Genomic DNA, 21,219 nt, shown 5'->3' with positions numbered 1-21,219 from the left:
TATACTAAAGCCCCAGTGATTTAACACTTTACATGTTATGCAAGTTCAACTCCATGCTATGCATCAAACAGTATGATTAATAAGCATAGTAAAATCTCCTCTTCCCCATAAACATACAATACACCTTACTCTTTATTAAGTATCAAATTGTCTCCAACATAAATTACATCCAAATTATGTAAGTTTCAAGAAAGTCAGATATTTTATGTACAATATTTGTCTTGAGTCAGATATACCTTTATCATTTTAACCTATAACAAAAAGCAAACCTACATCAGTACCAAATAAAGCATTAAAAAGGTAACAAATATATAACTTTTTAGAAATGCTTTCAGAACGCTAAAGTTAATGACAAAGATTTTATAGTGCAGCAGTCTTGGGTTTTTAGCTCTTAGACCATTTCTCTGTTTCTGCGGATAGCACAGCAGAGAACCATACTGAATATCATGCCGAAAATCTGTAAAGAAAACAAACGCATTACAAATCAGGAGACCAAAGCACATTCTTTTATCAACATGGGCACAGGCGTAGCTGCTCTTCCCAGCCCAGATGCCATTTTAACGCTTCATTCTGCAGTTCATGTCGCTGCCCCTCCCTTCCACCTCCAAATTCCCATCCATTCTCATGAATCCCCTTCACCCTCAATACTTAAAAACAAAAATAGATCAGCTATAAACCACTGCTGTATCTCCTAAGAAATCATTGGTCATCCCAGCATATTTGCATCCATGTCATACTTTCCTCCAGAGAAGTCGAACAAAAAAGTGCAAATTTTCTTACTAGCACTGTTATTTCAGTTCTTAAGCAGTCTTTAATTGTTACAAAGGAAACAAAAGCAAGGATCCCCAAGAGATATTAGGATTAATAAGTGTGCTGGCAACATGACCAATACATCTTCGCCCTGTTTATACATGCACTACTGATACAACTTCACAACTGCTAAAACTACAAGGAGGCAGATCCTAATCCAAAGCAGAAGCAGGGAGGTCCAGGATACTCCACCCTCTGCACTGCCTCGGGGCCCTGCAGCACACACCCTGGTCCTGCCACTACTTGTCCTTAGCAGAATGGGCTTGTAGACTCCCATGCCAGGTACTGTTCAACAGACTTCTGCTGTAAGTATCCTTTGGCCATACAGCTACCCTCTAAGTAATCTGGAAACTCACCATTATTACAGCAATGCCAAGGCCAACTGCTCCAATCACATTCAATTTTGAATTGAAGACATCATCAATGGCAGCAGGGCATGACTGAAAAGAAACAAACTGTTCATTAGTGCTTCGTACATACAAAAGGTTTGTTTCTGCTTGTTTGTCTGAGCTCAAGTCTGCTGACTGATGCTACACCTTTGACCAAGTCTGCTTGCACTAGAGATGAAGACTTATCTTTTGAAAGCTGCTTTGAACTGGCCTTTATTTTCACATCTTTAGAGAGAGCCAGGGATGTTGGCTCCACCACAAAAGTTGGAGAAGTTTACATCTACTCTTCAAGTATCTAAACCTCTTAACTGCACCTTGGCTACAGCAGTTGATCAGGTAGATCAGGACCAACAGCAGTTGTACCAGACTTGTTACTAAGGGCTGTCAGCATTTAAGCTGCTATATTGCTCAGCCCTTCTCAAAATAGATTTGAAACTGTTCTTGATATTTCCAATTCCTATCGTAATTTTGCAGACACTTTATGAACACACAGTACATGGGAACGGCAGGATTCCGCGAGCTGCATGCATACATGCTAGGCTATGGGTAGATTCATAGAGGTGCCAGTCTGAAGCTCCCAGGACAATGAATTACCATTGTAACTGAGAAAAGAGTTAAGTAGGGTCCTTTCCCCAGCAAGGACACATGGTAGCCATGAAAAAGAACAAGGAAGTTTTACAGAAGGACAATCTTTAGGAGCCTGGTAGCTGGCCAAAGTCTCATCTCAACTCCTGTCCTTATTCCAGCAGCAGACTACAGTGAACTGCTGAAAACTACTTTTTTCTCTAGTTGTTCCTTCTCCAGTCCAGAAGGAAAGACTGAATCGAGGATTAACGGGATATACTGACAAGAATTAACCAGTTAAATCAGAATATCAATTCAGACTTGCTTATAGGCACACAGATCAGCCACATCATTACATCCCTCTAATCTCAGTCTTATCTACTGTTTTTCTACAGTTGGGACTAGGCCATAAACACATCACACATGAAGTCAACAGATGAAACTAAAACACATTTAGAATAAAAGCAAACAATAAAACCTGCATGCCATCTCAGGTACTCCCATATAGTCTAACTCATAGCAGATTGCATGGATGGGACTAAAGATACAGTCTAAATACACATTGAAACATCTCATGTGGTCAGATACTTGCAGACACAAAATCATCTGTAGTGAAAGGAAAAGCACAAGTAATGTGAAAAAACTCAAGTCATTAACTGAATTCCTGCATTGCAAGAACCTTAGTTACTGTGAGAAGACTCATATGTGAGGTCTTGGACCATGAAGCAAGAGCATAAGACAGTTGTAAGAAAGAGGAAAAGGGGTAGTTCAGAACTATACAAGATGTCTCTCCTGTATCTGTGGCATACAGGCACCTTTGCAGCAGTATTTCAACAGGGGAATCCAATTCAGAGAACTGGCTTCACAGTGACATACTCACCTAAACAGGCCATCAATGCATTATCCCCCTCATTTCCTTGCTAAAACTTCAGACCTGCTCCCACCCTGTGCTCTACTTCTCCCTAGCCAAGAGAGGAGGCAACAACTCCCGTGCTGCATTTTTTTTGGTGAAGTTTTGGCCTTATGCTGTCCACCACGCCAGTGAGTCTAGTGACACACAGACTGCACGTTTCCTGTGCAAGTTCAGATTTCCTGCTGACCCTGCTTGTTCTTTCCACAGTAACAGTATGTTCATTTTCCACAGCCAGATTGATTATAGAGATAGGCTGCTAAGTGTCACATGGGAATTTCCCATGGACTGGAATGGTCAGAAACATGTTTCTCATTCTACTCATTGGGCAGAGCTGTTGTTAAATTAAGTCATGCTTTACCATTACAGTAAACGACTCCACTGCAGTCTTCTTTGGACAGGTGTCCATGAACTGCTGCTCAAGAAATCCTGTAAGACCACAGCAGTCTAGCTACAAGAGAAAACAGGAGAAAGAGGCAGGTTAAGTAATCCTTATTTTTGCTCTGTATTTATTTGGTAAAAAGGAAAAATAGATTACATTAGGTTTTATTACAGACCTTATGCAAACTTACTTAGAAGTCCTGCCAATGTAACTGCTATAAACCTGATTTTAAAAAGCCTTTATTAAAGGACAAGATTCTGAAAGGAGGAGCTAGATCTCATTAAGTCTACACACATTAATTTTGGTGACAGCTTGTACAGACACAAAGAGGAACTCCTCATAGACATGCAGGTGTGCAGACTATGGTGCCTCTAGATCAATACCACAGGTCTACAGTTTCCCAGGTTACTTCCAAGTTTGTTCAGGAAAACAAGAACTAGTTCTATGCATTTCAGAGGTTCAGAGGGACAAAAAGGCATACTGAATTCACTGATACTATACAAAAAGATCTTCTCTGCAATTTATTACTAATGCTCCTTTGGTTTCTTCTCGTTAGTAAGGTACTACACTTATACAGGGGACTGGATGACATGAGGAACAGTGTGAACAAGCTGCATTACTGTCCGGTTTAATTATAACCATGTACTTACAGCTAACTGAAATGCTTTCAGTGTCTCTCGGGCAGCTGGTTGAGATCTCTTTGTATAGGTTTCCTTGTAGAAGTCCTTTAACTCTTCAATAACCTACAAGATAGCAAAGAGTTGTGGTGTATTACTGTCTTACCTTAATATCAATTATGGAGAACTAGTTTTGAGCTAGGCATTAAAAATTCTGCCACCTATGATACCTATCCCTTTGACATGTAGAAATAGAGGGTGGAAACAGAGGGTGGACAGCATTTCTCACCCAAACGGGTGAGCCTAACTGGTACACTCACCTTAAAAGCCACATCTAAACAGATAAGATTCAGTTTTCCCTTCCAAAGTTCTGAGGTTCTAGGAGGAGTGACAGAACCAAGTCTTTGCCCACTGGTTACACAAAAATATTCCCTATTAATTTCTGTACCCCAGAAACTGCTATATTCCCCTGCTGTATAATACAAGCAGAAAAGCAACCCTGATCACCAAGCACCTTATTTTGAAATAAGACAGAATCTTGACTGCTTCTGAGGGGACAGCCCAGGTCAGTCATGGTTTAGATGCAGAAACATTCAGCCCATAGCTGACCCAGCTCATATATAGAAGTGGTAAAGCTTCACTGATTGTCTGCTTCACTTCACAGCTCAGCCAGGAGGGTATCTCTAGCATGCAACAGCATCTTGGATTCTGGTTTCTCTGCTACAGTCTCATTTTTAAATATTAATTTTTTGTATTGTTTTGCTCTAATGCATCTTCTTCCTCTCCCCCAAACTCCCTGGGTAATCAGGATTTGACTAGTACTGCTATAGATTTCAGTAGACTGCTAACTTTCTGTGGGCACTGTCATAGAATCACAGAATGGTTTGGGTCAGAAGGGACTTTTAAAGGTCATCTAGTCCAACCCCCCGGCCATGGGCAGGGACACCTTCCACTAGATCAGGTTGCTCCAAGCCCCATCCAACCTGGCCTTGGACACTGCCAGGGATGGGGCAGCCACAGCTTCTCTGGGCAACCTGTTCCAGTGCCTCACCACCCTGCCAACTTTTAAGAGCAACCTACCTGTTCTTTATTTGCAAATCCCCAGATAGCAGCAGCAATTTCAAGGGCAAAAATCACAAAAAGGAAGAGGAAGAACTAGAAAAGAAAGACCACATCGTTAGTTAAGACCATAGCACCACAAAACAGCTTTACACATACATACTGCAGGCTTGTCCAGTCCCCAGCACCCAGCCTTGTGGGAACTGTCACTCAACCAGACTCCAGTTGGAGGTCTGAAACACTGGTAAGACTAGGAAAGAGGACACACTGCACTGGGTCAGCACTTCTTCCCAGGAGCATCAGAAAGCCTGGCAGTGTTTTCCAAGCAGAAGTCCTCCTTTTTGATCAGTGTTAATTAAAACCAATCATCTGTTAACTCAAACTTTGAAGTTGCCCAGGTCACTCAGACACATCACAACAGCTGACACCACTTCTTTTCTCTGGTTTGTCACTCCTATTGCTTTAGGAGTCATTACTTAATACCCAGCTTGCCTCCAACTCCCAGAGAGCTAATGGTCACTTTGTTTTATTTCTATTTTATGCGATACACAAGTGTCATCTCAGCATTTAATTGACTACCAGGTCCAAAACACCACTACCATTTAAAGGCACTTTAAAGAGGGATGTTCAGAATTACAACAAAGGGCTAGAAGCATTATTTTGCAAGAAATGCACAAAATTAACTTCTTCCATGACACAGAAGGGGAATTGTTCTTTCACCAGCTATAGTAGTAGTCTTTTATTAACTAAGTCTTCTGGTTATTTGGCTGAGTAGTTCCACAAGTGTACAGATGTGCATGAACCCAGTAAGCTCTACTGGCCCCTCCAGTCTGAAAACAATGAGGTTGCTCTCCAATAATTGGCTTGCAGAGCAGTTGTCAACTAGAAGAGCTCATCCTGTGATTATGAACAGTAGAGGCTTGTTGTTTCAAGGATCAAATACCACAGTTCTAGTCTCAAAGATTAAAGATTGCACAGCCTTCAGAGTTCAGGACAAACTGTTTAATAAACAGCATTACTCTTATCAACATTTTAGTTCTGTGTTCACACATGCTCCCAGTCTTGATACTTCAATGTCTGAATACGTCCCTAACGCCTGAAGTCATCCTACATTCAAATACAACAGGCACATTTGGATTCAGGGCCAGAAGTGGAAGCTACATCTAACAGTGTAGCATTATGTAGGTGACCATGATTTTAAACATTGTGGATCCAAAACAATCAGCATCTGCTGCCCTTGAACTGCACAGCAATATTTTCCTTCCTTTCTCATTGTGCTGCTAAAAATTGAAAAGCTACTCTGAACACTTACCAGGCCAAGCATACACTGAGATTCCTGCAATGCACCACAGCATCCCAAGAAACCAACCAGCATCATAAGTGCACCAGCTCCAATAAGGATGTAAACTCCTAGGGAGGAGAAAAATGGAGACAAGTATACAGGCTAGTTGAGACCTCAGCAGCAAGGTATAAAATTAGTTGCTCCAGAAATAGCATTTGTAGCTTTTGCCAAGGTTTAAGTTTCTTTACTGAGGTCTTCCAAGCAAATAAAGGGCTGTGCTTAATTTTCAAAGCAAACACATCAAGACTTGTGGGGGAATGCATTGATAAATAAAAACTTCAATTTACAACAATTAACATGTCCCCTACTGCAGTTTCACAAGTTTCAGAAAATGGGCAGGATAAAGCCATCTCAAACTGTAAGACACATGTTAAAACTGGCTCAGAGCCACAGTTATCAACTTATCTTCAGATGAAGAGTGCTGCAGTTAGGGACAGCTGGAACTAGTGATTTATCAACATCTGAGAATTCTTGAAGCATGCTGCCTCTAGGAGAATGGGTATTAAAAGGCATCATAATAATCTGTCATAAGGCTTTAAATGCTTTCCTACCCTGCTCTTCCATCAGGAAACACTGAATTATTTCATCAGTCATGGAGGTACAAGTCTACACTTCAGCTGCCTAACTTGACAGCCTCTCTAACCAAAAGAAACTCTGCATTTTCTGCTTTTGCAAAAGCAGATACTTCTTCAAACTACATCAAGTGGCTGAGCCTGTAGACCATTCTGCCCAGAATTTAGGTAGCAAGTGTGCTGGAGCATAGAGAGCAAAGATTTCTGCACTAAAAGACTCCATTTATGCCCAATCCTTTCCTCCTAAGCTTGGGAACTGCCAGCCTAAGCATTACAGCTGCTAGCTGGTGAGAGCAAGATGTAGCAAGCAAAACAACTCCCAAAGGATGGCAAGAAAGTATTAGTGGGGTGGTGAAACACAAGACAAAGAATCAGCACAAAGCATGTAGAATTAGTATGACATTTCTATCAATGTAAACAAAAATTGGGTCTCTCTGACCCTCAGAGGACAAATCAATACTATTTAAAGAAAGCCATATGTGAGCATTTGCAAATGATATTTTCTAGATGCAAACTGGTAAGATTAGCTGCCAAAATAAACATCTGCTTGATTAAGCACATGTAAGTGATTGAGCCTGACATTTCTTATCAGCAGGAAATTCTGGCACCAATTTTTTTTACCCCAGCTTAAACTTTTTGCATTTAAAAAAAGTCCATCAGAAAAGCTTTTGAGGTAGCTTGCTTTGTTACTAGGTGCAAATTGACAGATTCTTTCAGTTTCCTATTGGAAACTGCAGTCAATAACCACTCCCAGAAAAATATGTTAAAACAGTAATTCCTGTTAAACTTTAAAACTCAGTTTAACCTACAGAGGCTTCAAGTAGGTTTCACTGGCTGAATGCAGCCAGTAGATTAAGTATCACATCATAAAACTTTTATGCTTTAGGAGGTGAAAGAGTTGTTTTAGACTACCCAGAATAAGACTTGTTAAATATTCAGCTCAATGGCTGAGTTTAGATTTCTGTTCCCTTTCCAAGGTCCAGTTAAAAGCATCTGGAAATCTTCCTGGCAGCTGCAAGAACCACCCAGTTTGCTACCTTGCCAGCATATCAAGGGTGAAATGCCAACTTTCTCACAGAAGAGCCATCTACATGCCTGTGGCCTCTTCATGGAGTCGCACAAGCATTTCAATATTCCCAGCTACAGTCTCTAACAAGCCCAACTCACCATTCCTAACAGTACTCCCTGTAGGCACAGGCTACCCTGGTACTATAAAGCTGCAATAGAAGCTGCACCACCCAGCATGCCCCACACCATCTTTACTGACCCTTTAGACACCAGTTGGGGTGTTGTGACAGGTTGAGTAGCTCACCACAGGAGCCAGTTTTCCTGGCAAGAGAAAGGCCAACCTAACCATGCTGTGGATGGCTAATGAGTGATGCCTAGCAAATCCACATGCTACCAGGATGTGAAATAGGTATGCATAAGGATTGTCCAAATCAAAGATGACAGACACCTATATAAGAAAGGTACATATTTGAATTTGCTTTCTTCAATTGTTAGAGGTCTTCAAACACAGCTACTGGGTTTCAAAAAGCATTTGAGCACCTACAAGTGACCACAACCAAAGAAGCACATGTTCCTCTGCCCAAGCTTAAAAGTGACTGTAGAGATCAAAACCAGCCAGTTAGGATAAAGTCCTATTCAGTTAGGAACTCCTACAACACTAGAACAACAAGCTGAAAACACATGTGTTTGTCCCTTAATTGGTAATCTTGCAAAACAGAATAGATCAAGGAATAACTTCCACCTGGCCTAACTACAGCTACATTGATCTAGGTCACATGTAATAGTTGCTCATATAGACCAAGATATTTGTGTATCCTTTCCATTATGTTCAGTATAAATTAGCATACACAGGGCTGTAAGAGTTAGACAGCAGTACATAGGCTTCTTCTGAGAGATGAGGCAATAGACTTGGGGTTTTGGGGTAGCTTAGGTTGGTCACTTTGGAGGAAAATAATTAGTTATTGATGTCACCTGTGACTACTCATTTAGTTGAGTGAAACTTTGCTGACTTATATTGTGAGAAGCATCAGGAAGAGACACCCTCTGTGTCTACCAAGAGTCCTCCCTGGTATGCTTACAAACAAAATGCTTACCAGCAGCACCCAAAAAGCAACTGCAGGGTTTAAGCTGGGAAAAAGGTAAAGTGATATGTAATGCATAAAGAGCCAAGTAACAACTAGCATGACACTGCTGCTGTCTGCGTGAGAGCTCAAAGCAGAGGCTGGCCCCCTGCACCAGCCAGGGGAAGCTGCTCTGTCCCACCAAGGCTGTTTAGGGCAGTTTTGTCTTTAGCCTCTTTGTCTTAGCCTGAGGAAGACAAAGGTTTCCAAGCAGTCTGGAAATCAGGGTGCAAAAGTGTGATCTATCACCCCGAGCCATCTCCTTGCTTACCTGTGTAAAATGTTGTGTTGTTTGATTCCAGTTCAAAGATGCTTTTGGTCTGCGAATCAAACCGAAGCCATAGTCCAATTGCAAGAACTGCTGTCCCTGCGAGCTGTAAGGACAAATAAGTCTTGTTAAATAATGGCAATAATACATTCACCCTTGCATTAGTAGCATCAGAAGTAAACACAGGATACAGCTGTTATTTAAAGACGTGGTGACAAAGAACCAGCATAAAAGGATGGGGATACCAAAACAAGAACAAACTTAGTTCCTGACATGAAGCATCTCATTGACAGATGCGTTTGCATGTTAAACTACAATGCCACACAAGAACAATGCCGTTCTTGTTCTTTACTGAAAATACCCAAGGTTTACCAAAGTGCCAAGTGTCAGTATTTCCACTGACCCCTCCACCCATTGTTTTATTCTGGGTGACCGCAATGACATTGCGTGGCTTAGCGATCTTAAATCTTCACACTGAAGGACTAGTGTATCACAAGAAAAAGTGCCTTGTAAGGCCAGCTAAAAGTTTTAGCATATTAAACAGACTGGTAAGAGTTCAGTGTACCACAGTACAAAGTTTAGAAAGAGTGCTCTTTCTTGCAAAACAGGATAAAACCAATCCAGTGAAGTTACTGCACTGACAAGAGGAAAACACAGGCTACTGAAACAGCAACACAGCTGTGTGCTGATCTGGAACAATGCTATCAAGTTATAGATAAAAATATTTAGTTTTATTTTATTATCACCTCCATCTGTGTGCCTCAGGTTCCTCTTAACATTGGTGCCAGTGTTTGCAGAAAGTCCTTGTGTGTATAAATTAGCTTCTGGGCGAAACATCTGGCAGAAGGCATCAGAGAAGTGTTGCAAGAGGGAGTTGCACTCTGGAATGGCAAACACTAACAGTTTGCCTTGAACAGACTGAATCCTCCCCACTTTAAAAAGAAAAAACTGGAGTCATCTTGCATGCAAAAAAGAAACCAGGACAAACTAGAAAGCTGCGGAGTGTGCTTCTCAACTCTTCCTTCTCTTTGAAGACCATTTAACTATCAAAAAAAGCTCTACAAAAGTGAGATGAGGACAGAAATACCACACATAGCAGCAGACATTAAAAATTTAATCTCAAGAGTGAGCAATAAGCTTAGAAAGTCTGGAGCTTTGGTTAGGCAAAGCATGCATGAAAAGAAAAAAACACAAAACCTTATCTCTGATAAGAAGTTCTTTCTAGAAGGGAACAACATTCTTGATTCACCACCAAGAAACTGGAAAGTGTTTACTAATGTCAATTTTCAGTCATAATACGGAAGGCATTCCACAGAAGGCACCTATGGGTATACTCCTTACTTCCACATGAAGCCAAACTCCCCCAGCCCCACGCTCTCCCCATGGGGAGCCCAAGAGCCCTTTCTCCCCGCTATGGGAGCATTTGCATCAAAAGGCAGGCACAGCTTTGCTGCCCATGGTTGACTTCTCCAGCCTCCTAAGCTTGCTCTTCCAGAAAAAAACCCCAAACAAACCAGGGAATGCTTTGAAGAGTCACACAGGACAAAGAGGATGGACCTAAGCAAAGGTTTAAGGGAAGGTATATCCCTTGCAGCTTCTCAGCAGAAAGCATCCCAACTGAAGTGCTAAAAGGCTCAGGTATCAGTGAAGAAAAGCAAGAGGCCAGCTGTGCCAGAAAAACCAGCATTTCTTGTATGGCAGGCACCTGACTCCCAAGGCTGACTCAAAGAGGAGCTGCAGGGTTTTAGCTGGGAAAAAGATGAAGTGATACACAATGCAGAGAGAGCCAAACCCAAACAGAGGTTTCCAGACCTACGCAAAAGTCACTTTGTTGGTGTCAGGGGTGCATAGGCACAGGCTTACTCACAAAGCACGCAGCGAGAACAAAGCCTGCACATACCTGCAGCTTTCCTTGTTAGGGCTATGCTGACAAAATGATTTTAAGTTATGCTGAAGAACCTTGGTAGTACACAGTATGTCACAGCAGCATTATTATTTCAATTTACTGTGCCACAGCAGCACCCCAGGGGAAGGGAGAGGTGCAGGAGAGGGACTGGCAGAGAGAAGGGTTGCTGGTCCACCTGTGCTCACTGCTACAGCCTCACTTGAAAAAAAGCCTTTGCAATCTCATCTCACTTCAGGTCAAAAGCCAGGAGGGCTTAGCAATGGAAAACTCTCACACTGCTTCTAGCCTACAGTTAAGTCACCCAGTATTTAATAATACTGTCTGAGACTCACTTTCCTGGGTCAGTCTTCAGCTTTTATAGGCATCCAGATCTGCAGCATTAGGAGAAGAAACCTACAGCCTCCGCTTCTTTTGCTAGCACTCATGAATTGCAAAGCCACAAGCCTGAACACACCCAGCTGCCTGCTATGTCAGTGGCTTGACAAGCCGCAGTGTTGGAGCAGAGGGCTCTGGGGCAGCGCTGCAGATGGAGCAGAGCACAGCAAAGGACTGTCAGAACTAAAACCCAGAGCTGATCCCCCAGCAGACCTTTAAGGCCAAAGTATTCAAACTGTGAAGAAACTCCAAGTCGTGCTACAACCATATAGATAATCTTACAAGTCCAAACAAAGCAGAAGGCTCAGTTAATGATCTCTTCAGAAACAAACTGGTTGGTTAACATTAGGGAGAGCTGACATACCTAATATGGTTCTTTTCCCAAAAGGAAACTTAACTCTGGGTGGTGGGGGCAAGGGTTAAGTGGCACATTTTCTCCTTGGGAAGGCAGTCCTCCTGTGAAAAAGATGATCACAAGGAGGCAAGAGACTTGTGGGATCACAGAACAGTGATAATATGTAATGCCAGGGAACTGCTCCACATCACTAAAAACAGTAGGATTAAATAAAGAGATAGTTCTTTCCATGGTGGACTAGGGAAAAAATGCAGCTTGCTCTTCTGAAGCTTCCCTCTTTTCAGACTTAATACCCCTCAGTTCTTGCTCACTGACTCTTTCAGTACAGTCAGGCCCTACCCACTACCAGGCCAGCCGTGATCCTACGGACCTCTAACACACTTCCCTCATCTGTTTTCAGGCTGAAGAATCCCAGTCCACCCACAGTTCCTGGTAGCAGAAACCCTCCTCTTCCTTTCTCAAACATTACCAAAGCTCCACTCTGTTCCTCTCAAGGTAGGGAGAAGACTGGAGCAGCCCACAGCACTGCAGGATACCAGCACACCATGGATTTCTGCAGTGGCATCATCTTTCCTCTTCTCTAGCTCCTTTGCTTCTGAAGCCAGTTTTCCTCTGGTGTTGCTGAGCCATTGCAGACCCTTTTCTCCCAAGACCTCATTGCTCTGTGGCAGCAGCTGCCCCTGAACCAACTAGTTCGTAACTCCAGGCTGCCTCCTGCTCCTGCCTCCCACACGCATTACTCCATGCCTACCTTTGGCGAGTGTCACCCTCTGCTTTGTCACGCAGCCTACTATGCCAGCATGCACCCATCTTTGTTGCTCTGAGTAATGGATGCTGCTCAAGCACTGAAGTGTTACCTCGCTGGCTTTTCCAGGTTAGGTGGGACTGTACTGACCACCACGCAGTTTGCTCCTGCACACCAGCTCTGCTGGTTCTCTCCCCTACAAGAGAGTTCCACCTCAGCTCAGCCCTGCCTCCGCTCAGTCAGCAATTTCATCCCCACCAGGGTCTTACTCCAGGACTGCTTCATTTCCCTAAGAGCCCTGAGATTTCCAGCAGACATCAAACAAGTGATCTAACACCAATCAGCCCTTGCTCTCTCCAAGATTCAGGCTTTTAAAGGCTTCAAGTTAACAGCTTCATCAAGCCCAACTTCCCCTTGCAGTAGCCATTCTCTCTCCTCCAATGTCACATCTCCATGCATACACCAACTTTTTAAAGAATCTTCTCCTCTGTCTATTCCAGAGGCACCATGTGTGCCACTCTACATCCCCTCGAATAATGTAAACCAAAAAAACTAGCCTCAAATTCACCACATTCCAGCCCTCCGGCATTGAGGCAGGTGGCAAGCAGGAGGTTTTCCCTAATCACAACGCATTTATAGTTCTGAAGTAACTGTTGCGTGACCCTGGAAAGTTGTTAATCAGCATGTACTGTTGCTGTTTCACCACCTTTTCATCGGGAGGTCAGTTCAAGGCTGTGAGGGATTCAGAGTCAAAGATGAGTTACAGCACAGAACTTCCCCAAGGTCTTCCCCAAGCACCCCCACTCAGTAAGAGAAACTCCCACAGAACATCACTCTCATCACACTCTTACACCTGAACCCATTACTGTCTGTAAGAGCTCCCCAGTCCTAATGTGTCTGAAGAGGGACTACATTACTTGGGTTTGCTTTTGGAAGTTATTCCTAAAGCTTTCCTTTGGCTAGCCTTATTATATTTGTACATTTGACTCACCAGCATTTATGAACCTTTATCTCCTTCCTTCGGACACAGCTTCAACTTTCTGGGATTTTCCTAATTTTTGTTTTAATAGCCTCCTATACCAAGCTATTTCACTCTTTCTGCTTCCTCTCACCCTTGCTTAAGTCTCTGATGGAGGCAAATACATGCTACCTAACATGCAATCTACAAATACCCACAGGTTTACTGCAGACCATTTAATTCCTCACCTGTCCTTTTGAGGCAACTTATTTTAAAAAGGGCATACTGTGTAAGCTCAATCACAGTTTCAAAGGACCTTTTAGCTTCTCTTGCTCCAGGAGATGCACTAAATCTAACTACATCATTGTCACCATTCATGAGTAGCACTTGGGCAATAGGACCCCACACCCATGGACTACTCAGAAGCAAGCAAAGGCTTATTCCTCCCCTTGAGGGGGGTTCCCAAAGCCAAGACCTGGTCACTGGTTGTGCCTTCAATTTTAGGATCAGAATTGCACTCCAGCAGAACACTTCTTCTCAATTTACTTCCATTATTTAATAGACTTTTCACATCTCCAATACCATAAGAAACATTAAAGCTGCCTTTCTTATTAGGGTTGTTCCTGCCCTCTAGTGCTGCCTGCCTCAAGACACTTTTCTTTTTACACCATTCATTGAGGCCCAACAGTCTAAAATAGTCCTAAATATTGCTACTTTATTCCTCCACAGAGGACACGAGGATCACTAACACCACACTTGAAACTCCCTTTTGACAGGGGAGTGCCCTTTTGGTATGGCAGAGATCCACACTGTGAGCCCTGAGCACCAAAAGCTACCCAGGCTTGTCTACACACACTTATCTCTGGCTTAACAGGTCAAGCCTGCATCCATGCTTCCTAGGCACCCAAAGGTGCAAGTAAAGCTGCTGAGCTTTATTACCATGACACCCCTGAGCAACAGATACCTCCTGAGCTAAACGCTCCCTATTCTCAGCCCTGGGTCCCAGAGAGGCAAATGATGATGCTCATGTTAAGAGTCTTTGAGGCAATGCCTTTGCCACAGCAAGCATTCTTGGGCTATAAAATAGTTTGCAGAAAGTCTGTGGCTTTAAAAAAAAAGATAAGAAGCTACAAAGCAAACTATAAGTATTTCCTCCTGTTTCAACAAGAGGTTTAGCACCTCACCAACCCAGAGGTTTTGGCCACTGTGTTGTTAGGCTTTTTCTTACCAGCTATAACCCTCCAAATCTTACCCCCCTGCTCATACTCCTGGTGAGTCTCAGGTGGCAACACGTGCTTTCCTGAGCCCTTGTGAAGTTTCTTTGCACAACTTCCCTCAGCTGTAGCCCAGTTCCATTTTCTCACTTTGCTGAAACCCATTTTTGAGAGTATTTTATCCATTAGTATTGCATCTTCCAGTCATCCCATGCACAACACTGTAACTGACTCCAGAAGCGGTTTCTTTCCACAGCTCTGACTTAATTCCTCCACAACAGAGGGTGAAAAGGAGTCACAGGCGCATTTCTCTGCTGTAGCAGATAGCCAAGAGAAAGCTCTTTTTTTTTTTTGAGCTGCACACTTCACAACTACACATCAGGCACGCAGGCAGTTGTACTGTGTTTCCTGTGTACTTCTCCCCAAGGCAGACGATGCCAAATTCAGATGTCCACGCCCCGAGTGCTTGAGAAGCAGCCATAATCTCTCAGTTAAGCCAAGATTCCTGACACTGCCTGGCAAACAAGATAGTTGTGCCAGAAACTGCGCTGGAGATGCCATTTCCACTCCTGACGGTGGTGCGCTCCTACAGATTAAACTATTTGAGGATTTTTCTTTACGAGACGCTGCCCAGAAGATCCGAGGCAGAAGCCACAAACGAGACGCGACGATCGCAACCACAAACGCTAGTTTGAAGAGTCAGCTCACCGCCTCCTGTTGCGGCTTTCACACTGCAAAAAACCTACCGAGAAGTACAACCGGCCAAGAGAGTTTCTGGGCCAGCTGTAGGTACTGCTGGCGGGGCGGGGGGGGCTACCTTCACACCTCGCGTACCCCACACACGTTAACGGGCAGGACACGCAGCCTGCCTTAGGCTAACCGCAATCCTACTAAAATAAAATAATAATAAGAAATAATAAACGAGCGAGCCGGCCGTATGCCTTATTCAAGCGTCTCCCGCCGAGTTCGTGTCACGCAGCGCACTTCGTGGCGCAACAGGTAACCGGGGGGGGGGGAATAGGGGGAGTGGGGGGGGCAGGGCCTGTCCTGCCGGGGGGGCTGTGGGAAAAAGTAAGGAAACCGACAAACCCCAAACGAAACAGCGACGACAGAAAACCCGAACAAAGCCACAAAAACAATAAAGCCACCGCTCCCGGCGCTTCGCCGCCCGCCCCCCCCGCTCTCCCGGGCAGCCCCGCCGCGGGTCCCTCACCCAGAAGATGAAGTTGAAGCCGAAGAGCAGGTACTTGATGCACTTGGTGCCTCCTTTGACGGGCATGGCGGCGGCGGGAGGACGGCGGCAGCGGCGGCGAGGACACCCCCGCCCGGCGCCGCTCCTTAAATCCGGCTTCCCCCCCCACCCCCCCCGCCCCGTCTCTCCCGGGCTCTCCCCTCGCCCGGCCTCCTCCCCGCCCCCGGGCCGCGCCCCGGACCGGCCGCCCAATGGCCGGTTGCCGCCGCCGCCCCGCACCTGCTGCCGCCCCGGTGAGCCCGGGGTGTGAGGGCGGGGTGGGGTGGGGGTCTGAAGGGGCGTGGGTGTGTGTGTGAGGGGGTATGTGTGTGGGGGGAGCGTGTGTGTGAGGGGAGGTGTGTGCGTGAGGGGTGTGTGTGCGTGAGGGGAGGTGTGTGCGTGAGGGGTATGTGGGTGTGAGGGGGGGTATGTGTGTGTGAGGGGGGGTATGTGTGTGTGAGGGGGATGTGTGGGGGGTGTGTGTGAGGGGGTATGTGTGTGTGAGGGGGATGTGTGTGTGGGGGGGGTGTGTGTGAGGGGGATGTGTGGGGGTATGTGTGTGTGAGGGGGTATGTGTGTGTGAGGGGGGTGTGTGTGTGAGGGGGATGTGTGGGGTGTGTGTGTGAGGGGGTATGTGTGTGTGAGGGGGATGTGTGTGTGAGGGGGATGTGTGGGGTGTGTGTGTGAGGGGGTATGTGTGTGTGGGGGGTGTGTGTGAGGGGGGGTGTGTGTGTGTGAGGGGGATGTGTGGGGTGTGTGTGTGAGGGGGTATGTGTGTGTGGGGGGGATGTGTGTGTGAGGGGGTATGTGTGTGTGAGGGGTATGTGTGTGAGGGGGTATGTGTGTGAGGGGGATGTTTGGGGTGTGTGTGTGAGGGGGGTGTGTGGGGTGTGTGTGTGAGGGGGTATGTGTGTATGGGGTGTGTATGTGTGTGAGGGGGTATGTGTGTGTGTGAGGGGGTATGTGTGTGTGAGGGGGTGGGTGTCTTCCACCCACGGCCCCGCGCATCCCAGGCACGGAGATCGCCTTGGGTGCGGGGGTGTTGCGTTTCCCCCGCCCAGCTGCCATGGTTCGGGGGAAATAATTTCATGCGGGAACAGCATAATGGGCAAACACCACCACCGCCCCCCCCAACCCCCCAAAACAACAGCAAAAAGATCGCAGCTGCGTGTGGGCCGATGCTTCACCCGCTCTTGCATAGATTTAGCTTAACTGAAATGCGTCAGTCTAGCTTAAATCTGGAGAAAAGGAGGCTGAGGGGAGACCTTACCACTCTCTACAACTGCCTGAGAGGAGGTTGTAGTGAGGTGGGTGCTGGTCTCTTCTCCCAAGTAACAAGTGATAGAACAAGAGGAAATGGCCTCAAGTTGTGCCAAGGGAGGTTTAGATTGGATATTAGGAAAAATTTCTTCACTGAAAGGGTTGTTGGGCATTGGAACAGGCTGCCCAGGGAAGCAGTGGAGTCACCACCATCCCCAGAGGTGTTCAAAAAACACCTAGACGAGGCACTTCAGGACATGGTTTAGTGGGCATGGTGGTGTTGGGTTACGGTTGGACTCGATGATCCTAAAGGTCTTTTCCAACCTGAACGATTCTATGATTCTATGAAATGGGTCTTTTCCCCTACAAGATAAACTCACAGCATAGTTTAACTGCTTTAATCTTTCAAATATGTCTGTCCCAAGTTACAAGCATGCAATTTAGAAAAATCAGGTGGGATAAGTTTCAGCCCACCAACTAATCCCTGTGAGGGGTTGCACACATGCCCTCAGGCCACCCCAGTTGTGAGACAAAAGATGTTGAATTTCCCTTTGCATTTCCCTTTGATTTTAATGGGAAGTTCAACACTCAAGTTCTGAGTCCACGAGCTCAGGAATGAAAACAGAGGGCTTGTACCTCAATTTATCTTTAATACAGTGTGACGAGAAATTCAGCTGTCATCAAAAGTCAAAAAAACCCCTGAGCAGAACAGAAAGAACAGAAAAGACTTACTAAAATGCAAATAAGACCATGTTGGAGTTATTGTTACCATAATAAATGATAAGACAGAGCACATTCCAGAGCTAATACGGTGGAGGAGATGTTGAATTGGGCAGCTGCTTCCCAGAGCAGGTTGCAAAACATCAATGCATTTCCACTAGAAAGCAAGGGAGAAAAAGAGCTAGGAAAAATTCAAAGGCGATTGTGAGTGCATGAGCGTAGCCAAACCAAGAGGCCTCTGCTGCCACTGCCGCACCACAGGTAGAAATGGAAAAGGAGAGTTTGGGAAGGGTGACTGGCTGCTGCGTTGCTCTTTGTGAATCGTGCCTGGCTGTAGCCAAGCATTCGAGTGGTCTGATGGTCTGAGTGTCTGAAAGCAGAAGAGCAGGGAGCTGCAGCCTGTTAAATGATGCCATAGGCTGTCTGCTGCTCTTGGTTTGGGGTCTCTAAATGGGCTGGTAGTAGATGAGCTTGACTCCAGAGGGGAGGGTGAATGGCACTTAACTCGAAGCAAACTCTACCTAAAGCCTTTTGGTTTTTTGCAGAAGTCAGTAAAGGGAACCAGAGGGATGGAGGCTGACCACAGCAACATAGATCCAGCAAGGCTGAAATGCATGAATGCACTTGACTAAAGTCTTGCGGTGACTGTAAACTGAGCAAGGGAAAGTCCTGTGTCTTACTCTTGAGCTGGGACTGATTTTCTGTATGTCTTTTGCGTTTTTTTTTGGTAACTTTGCCATTAAGAATTTAGGTCTGTTAGTTAATATCAGTAATACGGCTTTCCTTAACCTTCGAAAGTTAAGGATAAAAGAAAAACTTTGGTTCCCCCCCCCCTCATATTAAGCTTTTCATGCTTACACTGTGTGAAAGCAACTCCCATTACAATTCATGGGCAGTAGCCTTTTGATCAGAGGCAAGAAATGGACCTGTAAGATCAAAACCTCCTGTGAGTTTATACTTGCTTAAAACTAAACTCTCCTCATTCATCCGGCAAATTAATTTATGAAGAGGTGAAACCCACTTGTGCGTCTTTAGCGTTCTCAAGAACGTGGAATGAAAATAGTTAGAATTTGTGCTTATGTGGCTTTCTTCATTCCATATGAAAGGTCTGGTGAGAACATTCATATTTCAGTCTTCAAGAGTCTGATGATCTGGTAGGTGCATCTCTCTGAACATACCTGAACTTCCCTGACTATTGGAATGAGATAGTAATCAACTAAATTTCTGCATAATAGAAATCACTAATGGAAATTCATAACCCTTGTAGAGGTACTTGAGAATGATTTATTATTTTAAAACCTTGTATTTACATGGGATAATAGGCCAAAATATTTTGCATGAAATATTTATTATCTGCACTTAAAATTGTACTGGATGGTTAAAGTGTTATTTTGTCCTACTGCAAGAGAGAACAGCAAACTCGGGATATTGCTGGTAAGAAGAAATCTGAGTTGTGACGGTCTGACAAATTATAGCCAATGTCTCAAACATTTGTTTAAGAACTTTGGTGGAGAAGATGGCCTCTGTAAAAGTGCTGGAGTTGTGTGAGCAGGAAAATGTGGCTGGAGGAGAGGGCCCCACAGAGGGTGGGACTGCGCTTCTCCAAAGCCACAATTCCTTATCTTAAGTGACCATGAGAAGAAGCACAATGTATGCAACCTGGAGGAAAGGCCAGATAGCGGTCATGCCTGCAGGGAGAGAGAAGCAACTCCCCAATGACCCCCCAAGCCCACCGACCCATTTCCAGAGAATCCCGGGAATGTGAACTGTGCATGTCGAGACCACCAACTCATTTTCTGGAACACTCCTGAGCTCACACTGTGCTTGGTCAGTGATGGCAAACCCCCACCCACAGTGGCAGACCCTTTAGGTATAAAAGAAGGGAGGACGAATTCTCGGTGCGCGCCTTCCAGAACTGGATCTCTAGACTGGCTGGACCAATGCTGGACCCAGGACTGGTGAAATCCTTTTCTTCTCCCTTTCTTCCTCTCCCCCTCTCTCTCTCTTTTTCCCACAGTCCCTACACCTCGTCCTTTTAAACATAAATGGTTGACCAAGTCTGGGACTAGGAGTGAATCCAGCCGCCCCTGGGCTTCTCTTTGAGAAGGAGTCTATAAAGCAAGGGGGTCCGCTCTGAACCTCGTGACTCAACGGGAGGGCTCTCCTTCTTTCTCCTTTGAATTGATCCCCAAATAAGTAAGACTTATGTATGGTTAGCACGTGTTGTACAGTTCACTGGCACAGTTTCATGTTCCTTTTTGCTGCTTCTTTTTCTACACTTCCCTTCTCTTTTCCAATGGCAGCTTAATGACATGATGCAAGGTTCACATTGATAAGTTCACTTGTACTTGGGCAAGGTTAGCTTGGTTGAATAAATGTTGATTGTTGTTTGAACTCCCCTGGTGTCATTTCACCTCAGTTCTGACAAACAAAATCCACAAACCTGAGTCACTCCAACCTTGGGATGCAACATGAGTTTACCAGAGACCTCCTAGAATTGCCTTTCTAATCATCTAGGCACGACACTGACTTATTTTTCATAGACAGATAAGCAGAATTATTTTCTCCTATTTTAATGTGAAACTAAATGTCTTGTTTGGGCCAATAGTGAAGAGGAGAAGTGTTTGCTTCTCACTGGGAAGGGTTTACCCTGAGACTGCACTGTCCGAAGGACCTTGTTCCTTTGATTACGACAGCAAGGCAAAGGAGAGAGGGGGTTTCTCTCCTAACTGTATTAAAGGATGGTAGAAACCACTGGTAAGTACTGCAGAAGTACTGAGGCTCACAGCCTTCTTGACCCGTTTTCCCCATATCTGTACTAATATGCAGAAGCACTGGTGCCAGCTAGCTCAATGCCTTTAGTCTTCTTTGCATAAACAATTTCAGGTCTTTAAAAATGTTTCTTTCAGTTGCCTTAAATAGCCAGGCATAAACGATTCGAACCACAGAGAGATAAAGTACAAAGCTTTCCCCAGTGAAGGATAGGGATTAACAGAGTTTCTTGAGAAGCGTGGATTAGAGGAGAAAAATAATAACAATTTTCTTCTTTGTAGAGAAATAACATCTCTGGCCATACAAGCCAGTCGCAAAAGAAAAAAACTCAAACGGTTGTTTTCCTTGCTTTATAGCTTCGGTGAATTTTTTTTTGCTGTGTAAGTGGTGACTCCGGTACGCTATGTGCCGGGCGGGATGTGGCTGTCTGGTGAGAGAGAGGGCTGTACGACCACATCGCTTCTCTGCTGTCAGGGAGTTGAGAATTTGGGATGACCCAGACAACACCTGTGTAGGGTGTGTGGCTTCCTATTTCCTCTTACCTCTCAAAATCCATCCCCGTATTTATCTGTGAAACTTCAGGTTAGGTGCCTTGCTTCTGGCCTAACCTTTTCAAGAAAATTTTACAGGTACTTACTCTT

At 44.8% G+C, this 21,219-nt stretch overlaps 1 protein-coding gene and 1 long non-coding RNA gene across 2 annotated transcripts; one reads left to right on the top strand and one right to left on the bottom strand.

The window, feature by feature from the left end:
• Positions 1-114: 114 nt before the first annotated feature.
• CD9 (CD9 molecule) lies at positions 115-15,998 on the bottom strand. The gene is made up of 8 exons (XM_069806804.1): positions 15,809-15,998; positions 9,046-9,148; positions 6,044-6,141; positions 4,753-4,827; positions 3,706-3,798; positions 3,035-3,124; positions 1,167-1,250; positions 115-457 (listed from the first exon to the last, which is right to left on the bottom strand). Exons 1-8 carry the CDS (start codon positions 15,872-15,874, stop codon positions 392-394), a joined length of 675 nt encoding a protein of 224 aa, XP_069662905.1. The 5' UTR covers positions 15,875-15,998; the 3' UTR covers positions 115-391.
• A 4-nt stretch (positions 15,999-16,002) lies between these two features.
• Positions 16,003-20,200, top strand: LOC138689976 (uncharacterized). The gene is made up of 2 exons (XR_011328739.1): positions 16,003-16,080; positions 18,352-20,200. It is a non-coding gene; the product is annotated as an uncharacterized lncRNA (long non-coding RNA).
• The last annotated feature ends 1,019 nt before the right edge of the window (positions 20,201-21,219 follow it).

This window comes from Haliaeetus albicilla, chromosome 19 (assembly GCF_947461875.1).
Source record: "Haliaeetus albicilla chromosome 19, bHalAlb1.1, whole genome shotgun sequence".
NCBI lineage: Eukaryota > Metazoa > Chordata > Aves > Accipitriformes > Accipitridae > Haliaeetus > Haliaeetus albicilla.
Note: the sequence above shows the minus strand (reverse complement) of the source record. Positions and strands in the feature narration are given on the sequence as shown.